The following is a 16500-nucleotide window of genomic DNA, read 5'->3' as shown; positions in this document are numbered from 1 at the left end:
TATGGAATCATGTAGTAACCAAAAAAGTGTTAAACAAATGAAAATATATTTTATATTTGAAATTCTGCGAAGTAGCCACCCGTTGCCTTGATGACAGCTTTGCACACTCTTGGCATGCTCTCAACCAGCTTCATGAGGTGGTTACCTGGAATGCATTTCAATTAACAGGTGTGCTTTGTTAAAAGTTAATTTGTGGAATTTCTTTCCTTCTTAATGCGTTTGAGCCAATCAGTTTTGTTGTGACAAGGTAGGGGTGGTATACAGAAGATAGCCCTATTTGGTAAAAGACCAAGTCCATATTATGGCAAGAACAGCACAAATAAGCAAAGAGAAACAACAGTCCATCATTACTTTAAGAAATTAAGGTCAGTCAATCTGGAACATTTCAAGAACTTTGATAAGTTATGATAAAACTGGCTCTCATGAGGACCGCCACAGGAAAGGAAGACCCAGAGTTACCTCTGCTGCAGAGGATAAGTTCATTAGAGTTAACTGCACCTCAGATTGCAGCCCAAATAAATACTTCACAGAGTTCAAGTAACAGATACATCTCAACATCAACTGTTAAGAGGAGACTGCGTGAATCAGGCCTTCATGGTCGAATTGCTGCAAATAAACCACTACTAAAGGACATCAATAAGAAGAAGAGACTTGCTTGTGCCAAGAAACATGAGCAATGGAAATCTGTACTTTGGTCTGATGAGTCGTGTGTGACGCAGAGTAGTTGAACGGATGATCTCCCCATGTGTGGTTCCCACCGTGAAGCATGGAGGAGGAGGTGTGAGGGTGTGGGGGTGCTTTGCTGGTGACACTGTCGTTGATTTATTTAGAATTCAAGACACACTTAACTAGCATGGCTACCACAAATTCTACAGTGATACGCCATCTCACCTGGTTTGGGCTTAGTGGGACTATCATTTGTTTTTCAACATGACTATGACCCAACACACCTCCAGGCTGTGTAAGGGCTATTTGATCAAGAAGGAGAGTGATGGAGTGCTGCATCAGATGACCTGGCCTCCACAATCACCCAACCTCAACCCAATTGAGATGGTTTGGGATGAGTTGGACCGCAGAGTGAAGGAAAAGCAGCCAAACAAGTGCTCAGCATATGTGGGAACTCCTTAAAGACTGTTGGAAAAGCATTCCAGGTTCAGCTTTTTGAGAGAATTCCAAGAGTGTGCAAAGCTGTCATCAAGGCAAAGGGTGGCTACTTTGAAGAATCTAAAATATCAAATATATTTTGATTTGTTTAACACTTTATTGGTTACTACATGATTCCACATGTGTTATTTCATAGTTTTGATGCTTTCAGTATTATTGTACAATGTAGAAAATAGTAAAAATAAAGAAAAACCCTTGACTGAGTAGGTGTGTCCAAAATTTTGACTGGTATTGTATATTCAAATTTATATCCCCATGCCCACACATTTGGACTGAGCATTTCAGTGGCCCAAGGAGGCTGAGGGAAATAAATGAAGAAAAATATTGTGATCATTGAAAAATAAAATTAAAAGACTGCATGGGGTCCTGAATTCAGGCTAGAAGAGTTTAGGCCTACTAATGACAATCGCCAAATGTTGTTACTGTTTTTGGTGGTTTGTAACGGATGTGTCTTTCCATTCATTAAATGGCAGGTACACAGTATAATGTTTGGATGCTGGAATTATTTTGGAGTGGACTAACATGTGTAGGTAGCTTTCTTTTTGAAGTGATTTGTTTGACAATCAGAAGAAAATATGACTGGTTGTGTTCATGCCCCCTTAAAAGCTAATACATGTTTACCATGAACCATATCAGATCCCAGCAAAAATGGTATTTTCATTCATCTGAGTTTCTTTTATCTGCATGTCCAGCCCTTATATCCAGCCTCACAATAAAGTGTTTTACCATTTTCTTTTCAGTACACCAAATAGAACACAAAATAATTTGACATAAACAGTTGCATTCACGTGTTTTACTGAATTTTATTAGAGCAATAAGGTCCACCAATTGAAAAACCTGATAAAAATGTATTTATATGAATTCTGTAAGTACAGAAATAGTTTGCTCACTGGGAAATGAATATCCAACTAGTCAGTGACAACTGTGTGGAGTTTGGAGTTTGTGACAGCAACTACAGTGCCTTCGAAAGTATTGACCTTTTCCACATTTTGTTATGTTACAGCCTTATTCTAAAATGTATTTTAAAAAACAATTACCCTCATCAATCTATACACAATATCCCATAATGAGAAAGTGCAAACAGGTTTTTAGAAGTTTTTGAAAATGTATTAAACCTAAAAAACAGAAATACCTTATTTACATATGTATTCAGACCCTTTGCTATGAAACTCAAAATTGAGCTCAGGTGCATCCTGTTTCCATTGATCATCCTTGAGATGATTCTACAACTTTATTGGAGTCCCTCTGTGGTATATTCAATTGATTTGACATGATTTGGAAAGGCACGCAACTATCTGTATAAGGTCCCACAGTTGACAATGCATGTCAGAGCAAAAACCAAGCCATGAGGTCATGAGGTCATGAAATGTATGAAATGTATGCATTCACTACTGTAAGTCGCTCTGGATAAGAGCGTCTGCTAAATGACTAAAATGTAAAATGTAAAATGTCTGTAGAGCTCCGAGACAGGATTATGTCGAGGCACATTTGCAAAAAATTCTAAAAACCAGTTTTTGCTTTTTCATTATGCTGTATTGTGTGTAGATTGATGCGAAATGTTTTTTTTTCTCCATCAATTTTAGAATAAGGCTTTAACGTAACAGTGTGGAAAAAGTCAAGGGATCTGAATACTTTCTGAATGCACTGTATGTGAGCTTATTACAGTATAGACACTATGTCCTGGGATTTCCAATGATCTTCGATGTAGCAGAACCACTTATCTTCTAACAACTTTTGTGTAGCTAGTGAGCGTCATAGAGCAAAACATGTTACGTGTCCTTCTTCATGAGAGTCTCAGCTTTTCATAGATATCTTTTCATAGATAGCTCAAACTATTCGAATGCTACAGACTTTTTTTTTGTTTAAAGGACCGCTTTAGCTCAGCCTCTATTAATCACACAGACCTTGTTTAAACACGTTTTTAAAAAGGGCTAGAAGTCCAAAATGTGCCGGCGATACAGGGGGACTCATTGGGTCAAAATACATGTCTTTACTATAGGTCATATTAAGCCCATAAAATAGGAAGTCCTGTGGAAAAAAATAGGGACCCCCAAATGTTACGGTATAATTCACACTCTGCCCTGATCCCAAGCCTTACAGTTTCAGTAACACAGACCCCTCCCAGCTTCACATTGAATCATAATCGTATTTCCGTAATCCTCAGAAAATTTGATTTACACAAGTCTAGAATATTTCAACCTTTTTAATTAGTATGTATTTAGGATCATGTATTTAGTGTTTACTCCTGCTTTTCACATCTTGAGTGCTTTTTCAGAGGAGAGGGCAACTGAGCAGGAAATACACGTTTATTTAGTATTTTATTTTGTATTGTCTTATCTGCCAAGATGTCGAAGTGTAATATTTTGTTCTATTTTGGTCCATTTAGTCTTTCGCTGATGTTTTGTGTTTTATTTTCACTATGTGTCGTGTTTTGTATTGTATGATCTATCTGGCCCATACTGGTAGTGTTTGTTGAATGCTGAAAGGGAAATGTGGGGGATGGGAGGAGAACAGAGGAGGGGAATCAGGGGTTGAGGATTGGGGGAGGGGGATTTTTTTTGAATATTTGTGCTTTGTGGGTTGCCTCAAGGACATTAGCTGGTATTGTAACAGAAAAGAGTTCAACCTCAATCAGTCTCCCACTGTACACTTACACTTGAACATGTCCATATTCATACTGACATGAGTGTAACATGACAAAGAGCCAGAGGGATGGGGGACAAGGGCGGTAGCTCTCTGGTTGATATATTGGACTGTTTACTGACGGCACTGCTCTGATCTCATCCCACTTGATGTGAAAGAGACACAATATGAACCGGTTGTTTCAATAAAGTAATTTTTTATAAGACATGATCAGGGAAGAAGAGTGTGCCAAACTCTCTCTGTTATGTATTTTATGCAAATGAATGAGTCACGAATGAGAAATTATTATTAAGAATCAGAAATGTTTTGGATAAGCATATGGACGAGTTGTGAATGAGAAATTATCATTAGCAAATGGGTTTGATTCAAAGCGTAAGTGATCACTTATGCTTCTGTTTTCAGAAATCGTAGATATCTATGGCTGTTCATAGCCCTCCCTGGATTACTTAATATATGGTGTGGACTGGAGCTCTATCAAAACATACATGCGCTTTGCCCTTAAAGATAAATTGTTGTGATTCAGATTTTCTGCATGGTGTTTGAGATTATGTATTTACCTTTGTACAGTATAATTTCTTTCTATGGGGATGATAAAGGGTGCATGAAGTGTGATCCGCATCCTAAATGTACTCTAACTAACTCTCCTGCTGTGTGTCTGTAGAGTTGTTCAGGGAAATAGGCGCGATGGCCAATGCCTCCACAGACCTGGACAACGCGGAGGCCCAGCGCCAGCTCAACAACAACAACACCCGTCTAGCCAGCAGCTCGGGACACTGGGAAACCGAGGTCACCAGCTCCAAACTGTTTGAGTGTTCCCGCATCAAGGCCTTGGCAGGTGGGTGGATAGAGAGACTATACTGGGCTAGAGGAACAAGAGCACCTTCACCTGCCTCAGTCACAGCTCCATCACTTACAAAACACACAAGCTTCGTAGACCTTCCAGTGTACCTGATGGATGTTTAAAGTTGTGGAAGGACTTGATTGATGATCTATCATACAGGGGGCTACTGACAAGGAGGTATGGTGGATATATCAGAGCCAGTGTTGTAGTTCGAGTCCAGGACTCGGACTTGGACTCGGACTGGACCAGTAGTGACTGGGGACACGACTCAGATGTGAGGTTTAGTAACTACATCACTGATCACTGAGCTCTATCCTGATGAACTACAGATGTAGGATCTTAATTTGATTACTCTTTTGTTGCAGAGAATTTTCCTGCACCGTAGGAAATGCAAACTTGGAGTGTGTTCAAGGTTTAAAAAGTATTCTAAAGTTAGTAATATCCATTTCCATTTCCACTAAAGTGGCAGACTTGATTTGCCCTAACATAAAATGGATCAACCCCTACAAAAACGGCCATTTAATTCCACATAATAATTCACATTTCCTGTTGCTGCAGGCTTATTTTCCTGCTGTAGCAAACTGTCTTTTATGAATATCCTACATCTGTAAGCCTTGTGTTTATTTCATTTCTCCTGCAGAAGAGAGAGATGCTGTCCAGAAGAAGACCTTCACTAAGTGGGTGAACTCCCACCTGGCCAGAGTGTCCTGTCGGATTGCTGACCTCTACAACGACCTCCGGGACGGCTACATGCTCACAAGGCTGCTGGAGGTCCTGTCTGGGGAGATGCTGGTTGGTCAACCCATTCTCTGGTTCACAACCTCGGTCTACCTTTAAGTCAGTAGATGCTAGGAGAAGAAGCACAAACTATTCAACAAAGAGCTCTGCATTGTAGTTATTTCTGTTCCAAATATTATACAGTCATGTCTAAATGTTTCATGAATGTTGTCAGCACTGCAGCTATATGTCAGGTGTGATCGTATGAGAATAGTAGTCAGCATAATGTGGTTTGACAATTGGATGGGAACAGCATTTGCATGCTTTCTTTGCCATTGCGTTTTTAATGAGAAAAATATTGTCTTACTGTAAAGGCATTGAAATCAAAGTAAGTATTTCCCCTGCAGATTGCGTTGACCATTCAAGCATTACTCCGCTCACCATCCCACTCTTATGCTCTCTCTCATTCCCTCTACCTCCTTACCTCGCTGTTCTCTCACCCTTCTCTCCCTCCTTCCCTCCCCCATCCCTCCCTCGCCCTAGCCGAGGCCCACGCGGGGTCGCATGCGGATCCACTGCCTGGAGAACGTGGACAAGGCCCTGCAGTTCCTCAAGGAGCAGAGGGTCCACCTGGAGAACGTCGGCTCTCACGACATCGTCGACGGCAACCACCGCCTCACTCTTGGCCTCATCTGGACCATCATCCTTCGCTTCCAGGTAGTGACCTTGCCCACCCGTCCTGGTGCCTGGTGTTCTCTGTCTCTGTCTCTGTCGTTTCTGTTGTGGTTGTATTTACATTTTCTTTATTTTGTCATGCAGCCAACTCCTGTGGGGCCGTACCTGTCCCCTGTTGGGATTGTCCTTAAGACCTGCTGCTAGCTTAACCTCTGCTGAGGTATTTTGGGCATCCAGTTCCTGCAGGCCTGTGTGTGTCTCATGTTGGGGACGGTATGTTCTAGTGCTGTGTAGCTCTATTCTGTCTTTGTCCCTGTGGGGTACTTTTGAACTCGGTCAGCATGTGGATGATGAACCTCATATGGGTGTGCACCGTTGTTTCTACAAACTCTTGTTTCTGACTGGTACATGTTCTACAGTGTGACGTCATAGACAATCTGCCCCAAGAGTCAGGAATAGTCTGATGAACCAGCGCTTCAAACTTGGCCTTCTTTAGCCAATACAGAATGACCGGCGCATAGGCATTAGCTTCATCTCTCACAAAGTACTTGACTCAGTAGGTCCCTCCCATTGATTTCTATGGGCACTCCCACTAAGGCAGTGGTCCCCAAACTTTATTTGGCCCGTGACCCCATTTTGATATTTCCAAAAATGTGCGACCCCACAGTGTAAAAAAAAGGGATGTGATCAATTGCCAATGTTTCCTTTTTTTAACTGGGGCTATGACAGTCTATTACAAATTAGTCTGACAATAAAGGACAGTTTGAAGTGACTGAAAACCATCAGAAAGGTATTGGGATGTTCAGAAGATCATCAGGCAATCATTTTGTATGATCTTACGTGTAGAAAAGAACATCATCATTGATTTAGTGCCTGGTCTTGTCCACTCTGTTCTAGAGAGTCCTGCGCGGCTATGTTCATTACAGCTGCATCTACCAGCTACCAGAGGTTACTGACCTAACCCCAGTTCTATGAGCATTTAAAAACAACCCCTAGTTAGAGAAACGCTGCACTAATGCCAACTTTGAATCATTGATATCCCAGGCTGTGTGCAATAGCCTGGGGGACGACATTACAATACACCTAATTCAAACACAAGAACAAAGTCTTATCGTACCTTCTGTCACTCTTTTTCATTAGTCTTTGAGCTAAGGTGAACCCATCTAAGGAAGCGACAGATTTAGCACTGTTGGATAAAAGGTATCCAGTTCTTGTGTCCCAGGGGTAAACATAAGTAGTCCAAAATTCTGTGTATATTATTGTCATGATTTTGACACTACAGGCATGCTGGTTTCAGCACTGTATTAATTTAGGAGAGAAAGAGCAGAAATCAGAGTGATTTGTAGACTGGCCAAAAGACTGTATGGAGAAGCCCTGAAACATGCCGCATCGTCACTGTGTGACGTTACTAGCAAAGCTTGAACGTCACTCAGGTCCTGATCGTAGTTGGATCTCAAACAGGGACATACTGTCTGACATCCGCCTCAGAGACATACTGTACACATACAATGGGCACAAGGCCTTACAGGACTCGATACCACAGACAAGTGACAGGCATGTACTGTAAGTAGCGCAAAATCATTTGGCTTTTGTTGTTGCTTCAGGACAGTGGTGGTCTCAGCATAAACACGTCTTGCATTATTCAAATCAGCGTGTCTCTGCACATATGATTCAGGGACGTAGGCTAGTGGTGCCTATGGAGTCAGGAGGAGAGGCTAGTATGGCATAGCTTATCGCTCTGCCTTCTAACAGTGATTATAGGTTGGCTGGGGCACTTTTGGCCGGCATCCCATTCTACTGCACTGACTGTGGAGCCAGCGAGTCGATGGCCTCTTCAATTTTGCTAGCAGTGAAAGAGGAGAAGCGCGTTATTGGAAACTGATTTGTGCAGTAGGGAGCAAGGGGTGGGGCTCCGGGCAGGGCAAGATGCAGTCAGGGCCTATCCTTCTCCCCACCTTCCCTCCTTCTCTCTCTGCCACTCCTACTTCCTTCTCGGTCACCGATTCTGCAACCGTTTGGGGTTGTCTTGTCACTCTCCTCTCACACTCCTCTTTTAGTTTACTACGTCTCTCCTCCCTTTCTGTCTCCCTCTCCCTTTCTGTCTCCCTCTCCTTCACCCCTCCCCTACCCTTGGACTGTTTCAGTTTACTTTGCCCAGTCAGCAGGTAAGGCCTAGCCACTGCAGCAGGCAGCAGACACAGCGAGAGAAAGGGGGGAAAAGAGGACTCCAGGAGGTAAATGATCTCCAGGAGCCGATTTCAAGACTCTAATAAACACTTGACACCTCCATTATATTTCGTAACTTAACTATTATTTTCTAGTTGCTTCGCTCAGTGCCGTTGTGTTTGTGCTACTTAATTGTGACCTGCGTGGTGTATGCCTTCTCTGTCACTGCCAGATGGTTTGTTTTTCTCAGGAATCTTGTTTATTGTTGGAGGATATGCACTGCGATCAAGGGTATTTCAAATCTGCCTGATCGGAAATACAAGCAGGTAATTTTAGAGATGGAATGTCCTCATTGGCTCTTGTAAAAAGTCAGTTTGGTTCTGGGCAGCAGTTCATTTGAACCATGGTTCAGTTAGATAGTGACTATTCCTTCTCCTCATACCTACCAGTAGTGTTATCCTATCATCATTTAATCACAAACAACCGTTCGCTGTAGATGGAGACTAAACCGTGCGCATGGAGTATAGTCCTATAAACCTCCAGTTGCTTTCCGGTGTGAGTGAGCGTGTACAGTATGTGAGCGGATGAAGTGTGATTGGTTGTTATGGGTGGTCTAGCAGATTCTAGGGTGTCAACCCTCCCATTAACATGTATCATGTCAGGGTGACATGATTGGGCCAATGGCTGTCATAGATGATGAGGGTGCACGGGGATGTTATGATTCTGTGGCCTTCCTCCCAACATGACAGGCACATGTCTGTGTGCGAGTTAGTGATGAGCCATGCAAAGCAGTTGTGTGACTATTGGGGTGTGTTCATTACGTCTTGCAACGGAAACCGTTTACCATTTAAGAACCAAACGGAAGCAAACAGAGCAAATGGAACGAAATGGGGAGGGAGGGACCTACCTGAATTTGTCCAATAGAAACTAACTCTTGTTTTCATTGCAAAATGTTTTCTGTTTATAATAAACGGTTTCTTTTGCAAAACATTTTGAAACAGACCAAACTGTTTGCAACGGAATCGGCATAATGAATACAATCCTGGTGTGACTGTTGAAGGGCATTGGGTTTTGGGTTCAGTGTGTTTGAAACTTACCAGCAACATGGGTGTGTTTCCTAACTGTTTTCTTCTCAACCTCGTAGTAATCTGGTGATCTTACTGAACTGAGGACAGTTTTAAGGCTGGTTTCCTTGACCGTGGTTGTTTGTCGTCTGCTCTCCTTCACTGTGTATGCAGATCCAGGGGATTAAGATCGAGTGTGACGACAACAGGGAGACGCGGTCGGCAAAGGATGCCCTGCTACTCTGGTGCCAGATGAAAACCGCTGGGTGAGTGTCTTAATTGAACCAAAAGCCAAAATTTAATGTCAACCTTTGTTGACAGGGTGTTGACAGTTGTTTTACTACTATTGTTACACGCCATGTCTTTAGTTAGATAGGATATATGCATTGGACCAATGGTTGTGAGTGTGTTCTGTGTCAACTGTCCCACAGGTACTCTGAGGTCAACATCCAGAACTTCACCACATGCTGGAGAGATGGTCTCGCCTTCAACGCTCTCATTCACCGACACAGGTCAGCATTGGCTAAACAAGCACGTCTTGCTTTAAAATATGTATTTATGTGACCATGTAGAAAGTGAACTAAGTGACCTACTTTACTACAGGCCTGATTTGATTGAGTTCCATAAGCTGATCCGGTCCAATGCCACACACAACCTCCAGCAAGCCTTCAACATTGCTGAGCAGAACCTGGGGCTCACCAAACTCCTGGACCCTGAAGGTAAGACTGCACAGAGAATTGAAATAGCAGCTCGACAACCTCCTCAGCAATTCATGGACATTGGGTGACACATATCTGAAACGTGCAAACCTTCTCAGACTTTCAGCTACAGCGACCATAGTCTCTGTTTTACACGACCTGAAATGATTTCATGTGAAGGCGTGATTCTGTTATGTATTGTATGTGTGTGCTGTAAGTGTTTGTGTGTTGTTGTCCTTCCTGTGTGACTCTGCAGACGTGAATACGGAGAACCCAGATGAGAAGTCGATAATAACCTATGTTGTGTCCTACTACCATTACTTCTCCAAGATGAAAGCCCTTCGAGTAGAGGGCAAGAGAGTGGGAAAGGTAGGAGAATGCCGACACACTATTTAACCTTGGATCCTGCTGTATGTGGCAGAACAATTGTCATTGGAACCTGTGTAAATATCTCCTACAGTATACAGTAATATACAGTGAATATATACAGTGATATGTACTGTATGTTTTGAACACATGAGTGACGTGATCAATATGTACAGTGCCTTTGGGAAAGTATTCAGACCCCTTGACTTTTTCCACATTTTGTTACGTTACAGCCTTATTCTAAAATGGATTAAATAAAACACATTCCTCAGCAAACTACACACAATATCTCATAATGACAAAGCGAAAACAGAAATACCTTATTTACATAAGTATTCAGACCCTTTGCTATGAGACTCGAAATTGAACTCAGGTGCATCCTGTTTCCATTGATCATCCTTGAGATGTTTCTACAACTTTATTGGAGTACACCTGTGGTAAATTCAATTGATTTGACATGATTTGGAAAGGCACGCACCTGTCTGTATAAGGTCCCACAGTTGACAATGCATGTCAGAGCAAAAACCAATCCATGAGGACGAAAGAATTGTCCGTAGAGCTCCGAGACAGGATTGTGTCGAGGCACAGATCTGGGGAAGGGTACCAAAATATGTCTGCAGCATTGAAGGACCCCAAAAACACAGTGGCCTCCATCATTCTTAAATGGAAGAAATGTGTAAACTTCCTAAAACTGGCCGCCTGGCCAAACTGAGCAATCAGGGGAGAAGGGCCTTGGTCAGAGAAGTGACCAAGAACCCGATGGTCACTCTGACAGAGCTCTTGGGTTCCTTTGTGGAGATGGGAGAAACTTCCAGAAGGACAACCATCTCTGCAGCACTCCACCAATCAGGCCTTTATGGTAGAGTGGCCAGACGGAAGCCACTCCTCAGTAAAAGGCACATGAAATCCCCCTTGGGGTTTGCCAAAAGGCACATAAAGACTCACAGACCATAAGATTGTCTGGTCTATTGAAACCAAGATTGAACTCTTTGGCCTGAATGCCAAGCGTCACATCTGGAGGATACCTGGCACCATCCCTATGGTGAAGCATGGTGGTGGCAGCATGATGCTGTGGGATGTTTTTCAGCGGCAAGGACTTGGAGAATAATCAGGATCGAGGTAAAGATGAATAGAGCAAAGTACGGAGAGATCCGCGCTCAGGACATCAGACTGGGGTGAAGATTCACCTTCCAACAGGACAATAACCCTAAGCACACAGCCAAGATAACGCAGGAGTAGCTTCAGGACAAGTCTCCGAATGTCCTTGAGTGGTCCAGCCACAGACTGGACTTGAACCCGATCGAACATCTCTGGAGAGACTTGACAATAGCTGTGCAGTAACGCTCCCGATCGAACCTGACAGAGCTTGATAGGATCTGCAGAGAAGAATGGGAGAAACTCTCCAATTACAGGTGTGCCAATCTTGTAGTATCATACCCAAGAAGACTCGAAGCTGTAATCACTGCCAAAGGTGCTTCAACAAAGTACTGAGTAAAGGGTCTGAATACTTATCTAAATGAAATATTTCCTTTTTTTTTTTTATAAATTAGCAAACATCTTATTTTATGGGATATTGTGTGTAGATTGATGAGGGGGAAAAAATGATTTAATCAATTTTAGAATAAGGCTGTAACATAACAAAATGTGGAAAAAGTCAAGTGGTCTGAATACTTTCCGAAGGCACTGTATATCATGCTGTATGTTTTGCTCACATCAGTGTAGTCGTGTAGGTCAAAACAAACTGATAACGATTCAATCTATTATCAATCCATTATCCACTATCAAAAGCTATGAATTAAATCACTCCTACGTAATATCTATCCATGCTAAATGTTTATGTGTTATACAGGTCTTGGACAATGCCATTGATGGTCAGAAGATGATCGATCGATATGAGGCTCTGGCCTCGGAGCTCCTGGAGTGGATCGAGAAGACCATAGGCATCATTAGCAACCAGAAGTTTGCCAACTCCTTAACGGGTGTCCAGCAACAGCTTCAAGCCTTCACCACCTACTGCACCATCGAGAAGCCCATCAAGTAAGTCAACACTGTGCAAATGACACATAATAGCATAAATTAGGTTTTATATCTACTGTATAGTGGTCCCGTTCATACAACAGAAGGTTTCAAACTTCAAACTTTTGTTTTATACAAATATCACTAAACAATGTTTGGATGCTTTAGTTTTAGGACAGGATTTAGGTTGAGTCAATAGTTTCACCCTTTTATAGTTTTAAAGTTCTTATAGTTTGATGTTATTTTCTCAGCGAATGCCCCCAGACAAATGCTTTTGATTCATCTGATTCTCATTTGATGTGTGCTATATGACATAACTGTTGCGGTATTCAACAAAAAAACCTACACATTGATGGGTGTGGGCACAGTAGTGCCAGCATGAGGCCCAGCATGAGGCCCTAAGCTGGCATGTCTGGCATAATTAAGCACCCAGTTAGCCGTGCCATGTGACTCATGCCCTATTTGACCAAAAGGGACTGGATCTAAGTGATGTGACACCCAAATGTGTCCGCAGACTCTTTCTCTCTGTGGCTAGAGGATAGACATCTCCTCTGGTGACTAGTATCTCTGAGGCCTTCTCACCCAGCCTAGTTTCCCTGGCAGCCCGCGATGGCCAGAGGTGGTCACCTATCATATGACTCTGAAATCTGCTCAGTGATGACCACTTATTATTTGTGAATTAGGTTACAACTAGACAGTGTGTGGAGCTAGGTCACATGTAATAATGAAGGCCTTTGCTGTGAAGGTCAAGCCTGCAGGAAATGTCACGGATAATCTATTGATGAGTATCGTAATTCATAGGACTGGCACAGTGATTGTGTAAGCGACACCTATGGATGAAAACCGTCATAACCGTTTTTTTGTGTGTGTGGAACAAACAGCTGACTGAAGACAGGGTGGCCGGGCATTCGTGCAGTATTCAAACGATTCTAACGGTGATCGTGGTCATTTGGCTGACCAATAATCGTCATCCAAAATTCCATGACCGTCACTATCCAAGTAACTTAATAATAGGAAAAAAATCATGTCTGTTATCACTTCTGAGCAGATGGTTATTTTCAGTTACAGGATCTGGGATATGACACCTGTGATTTTAGGTTTCAAGCGGAGCCCACCTTGTGCACAGTACTGTGTCTCAGGATGTTTGTGAAACACACTTTGTCTTGTGCTAGGTTCCAGGAGAAGGGGAACCTGGAGGTGCTCCTCTTTACTATCCAAAGCAAGCTCAGAGCTAACAACCAGAAACCATACGTGCCTCATGAAGGGAAACTCATCTCTGATATCAATAAGGTAATGAATACTGGTATAAGTGGGAATAAGGAGTGTCTCAAATGCCTGAACAGATAATGCAATAACTGGACAGGTCTTGGCAAATATAAAATCCTTCTTTATCAATATCAGGTTCTTTAAAATGTAGCAAATCAGTGCAAATTACTCCTCTTTATGTTTGTTACCATGCTGCATTATGGGTACATTTTCCTCTGTTTTTCATTTGGCTAGGCGTGGGAGAGGCTGGAGAAGGCGGAGCATGAGAGAGGCGTGGCACTACGGCAGGAGCTGATTCGCCAGGAGAAGCTGGAGTTGCTGGCCCAGCGGTTTGACCACAAGACCACCATGAGACAGGCGTGGCTTAACGAGAACCAGCGCCTCGTGTCTCAGGTAGGGACCACAGGGCCGAAGTGACTAATGTCTCTAACATATCACACAGGGGCCATATCATCACAGTTATATAGCAATAGTCTTATAGCTGTGTATTGAGAATGAAATGTCTTTATAATGTATTTTTAGAACCAATGGCAAAGTATTGTATAACATGAATTACTTTTAAATATACATTGGTATATTTAGATGTATTTTCCTATGACTGCATTGCTCTGACTGGGAATACCCTTACACTATCACCTGCCTGTAGTTAAGTGATCCTCTGCCTGACTGAATGTCCCGTCCCACCAGGATAACTTTGGCTACGACCTGCCAGCGGTGGAAGCCGCCATGAAGAAGCACGAGGCCATTGAGGCGGACATATCGTCGTACGAGGAGCGCATCGGGGTGGTGGTGGAGCTGGCTGGGGAGATGGAGACGGAGGGCTACTACGACATCCGGCGCATCTCGGCCCGCAAGGAGAACATCCTGGGCCAGTGGAGCCTGCTGAAGGAGCTGGTGGTGGGGAGGAAGGCTCGGCTGGAGAAGAACCTGGCCCTGCAGAAGACCTTCCAGGACATGGTCTACATGATCGACTGGATGGAGGACATGCAGGTGAGACCAGTATTGTGTCATGCATTTGACGTTACATGAACGCTATACTGTCTCTAAGTTGTGTCGACTCAACAGCATAGACTGTGGGTTGACATTTGTGTACACATGAAATGGTAATGTGGAGATACAGTACATGAAAAAACAGTGAGAAACCCTTGAGAAATTGACTTTGACGTTTCAGTACAGGTAGCATGGTCAGTGGAAGCACTGCTGAGTGTCAGGAAGGTGACCAACATCCCTCTCACCACAGGTCCAGCTCCTTTCCAAAGACTTCGGCAAGCATCTGCTGGAGGTGGATGACCTGCTGCAGAAACACAGCCTCCAGGAAGCTGACATCACAGTGCAGGCAGAAAGGGTGCAGACCCTTAACACAGCCGCTCTGAAATTCACCACCATTGAAGGTAAGACATCAGATGTTGCCAGATCATCTTCAGTGAGAAGTGGAATGTGCTTTGATAACAACTTGGTGATTTTGAGGGAGGAAATATTTGGATACGATAGGATTAGAAATACTGACTGTTGCTGTTACGTCTCCTATGGTCCCGGAAAAAAGCAGTTAACAAAAAAAGGAGTGTTTTGTATTAAGAGTGTGTAGGAGTACAGTTTACTGTACATTGAGTGGTGAAGATGACCATGGCACTTCCTGAGAGACCCACAAGAGGGCAAGCATGACTTTCCACAACTTATTTTCTGAAGATCCATTTACAATACAGAAGGGAATTAATTTAGTTATTTCAATTTTGTGGATATTACATAGTTATTTTGTAAAACTTTACGCCTGTTTTATATCAGTAGTAGTGTTTTGTTTACATGCAAAGTTAATTGAGTCTTTGGATACAGTCCACCATAGACATCACCAATAAAGACATGTATATTGAGTGCTGTCCCCTGTTCCCTATTCTCTCTCCTTCCCAGGCTACCAGCCCTGTGACCCCCAGGTGATCTGCAACCGGGTCAACCACGTCAGCACCTGCCTGGAGGAGCTCAAGCAGCTGGCGGCCAAGCGGCGCTTGGAGCTGGAGGAGTCTCAGCACCTCTGGGCCTTCTTCCAGGAGGTGGAGGAGTCTGAGGCCTGGATTCGCGAGAAGAGCTCCATCCTGGCTGCCCAGACCTGCGGCAAGGACCTGAGCAGCGTGCTGCGGCTTCTCCAGAAACACAAGACCCTGGCTGGGGAGCTGCTGGCCCACCGCTCCCTCCTCCAACAGACCATGAAGAAGGGCAAGCAGATCCTGATGGAGAAGAGTTTTGGCACGGGGGGCATCCAGGAGCGCATCATGGAGGTGAAAGGGGAGTGGAAGAGGCTGGAGGACCAGGCAGCGCAGAGACTGGGCCACCTGCAGGAGGCACTCAACTTCTTCCAGTTCAGCACGGAGACGGACGACTTGCTGGCATGGCTGCAGGACGCCTACCGCCTAGTGTCCAGCGAGGACTTTGGCCACGACGAGTACTCCACCCAGTCACTGCTCAAGAAGCACCGGGGTGTGCGCGAGGCCGTGGACAAGCACCGGCTGCATGTAGTAACTCTGCGCAAACACATGGTGGCGCTGCCACTGCACTACCGGGAGCTGGACGAGGTGCAGTCAAGGATGGGCGAGGCGGAGCAGCTGTACGCCGAGGTGGCCGAGGTGGCCGTCCTGAGGCAGCAGTGGCTGCACGACGCGCTGGCTGTCTACCTCATGTTCAGCGAGGTCAACGCCTGCGAGGTGTGGATCGACGAGAAGGAGCAGTGGCTCAACAAGATGGATGTTCCAGAGAGGCTGGAGGATGTGGAGGTCATAGCCCATAGGTACAGCTCCCATCTGTGGTGGAGATCATAGGGAGAATGTTAGATTTAAGTCATGCTTTTAGTTATAAAGATAGTCATACATTTTTAGGGAATCCGTTCCTTGAACCC

General features: G+C 43.9%; 1 protein-coding gene across 5 annotated transcripts in view; it reads left to right on the top strand.

The window, feature by feature from the left end:
* The window catches only part of LOC115163032 (spectrin beta chain, non-erythrocytic 4), a 63905-nt gene that overhangs the window by 8447 nt on the left and 38958 nt on the right, over positions 1 to 16500 (top strand). For all 5 annotated transcript variants that reach the window (XM_029714611.1, XM_029714608.1, XM_029714613.1 and 2 more), the window contains exons 2-14: positions 4469 to 4642; positions 5289 to 5440; positions 5909 to 6082; positions 9445 to 9536; positions 9702 to 9782; positions 9874 to 9989; positions 10225 to 10337; positions 12184 to 12371; positions 13523 to 13640; positions 13851 to 14009; positions 14304 to 14606; positions 14857 to 15007; positions 15522 to 16392. In XM_029714611.1, coding sequence (XP_029570471.1) covers positions 4492 to 4642; positions 5289 to 5440; positions 5909 to 6082; positions 9445 to 9536; positions 9702 to 9782; positions 9874 to 9989; positions 10225 to 10337; positions 12184 to 12371; positions 13523 to 13640; positions 13851 to 14009; positions 14304 to 14606; positions 14857 to 15007; positions 15522 to 16392 — 2669 coding nt within the window. In that variant the 5' untranslated portion in view covers positions 4469 to 4491. The remainder of the gene's footprint in view (positions 1 to 4468; positions 4643 to 5288; positions 5441 to 5908; positions 6083 to 9444; positions 9537 to 9701; positions 9783 to 9873; positions 9990 to 10224; positions 10338 to 12183; positions 12372 to 13522; positions 13641 to 13850; positions 14010 to 14303; positions 14607 to 14856; positions 15008 to 15521; positions 16393 to 16500) is intronic.

This window comes from Salmo trutta, chromosome 26, assembly GCF_901001165.1.
Source record: "Salmo trutta chromosome 26, fSalTru1.1, whole genome shotgun sequence".
Classification (NCBI taxonomy): domain Eukaryota; kingdom Metazoa; phylum Chordata; class Actinopteri; order Salmoniformes; family Salmonidae; genus Salmo; species Salmo trutta.
This window is presented reverse-complemented; position numbering and strand designations above follow the sequence as displayed.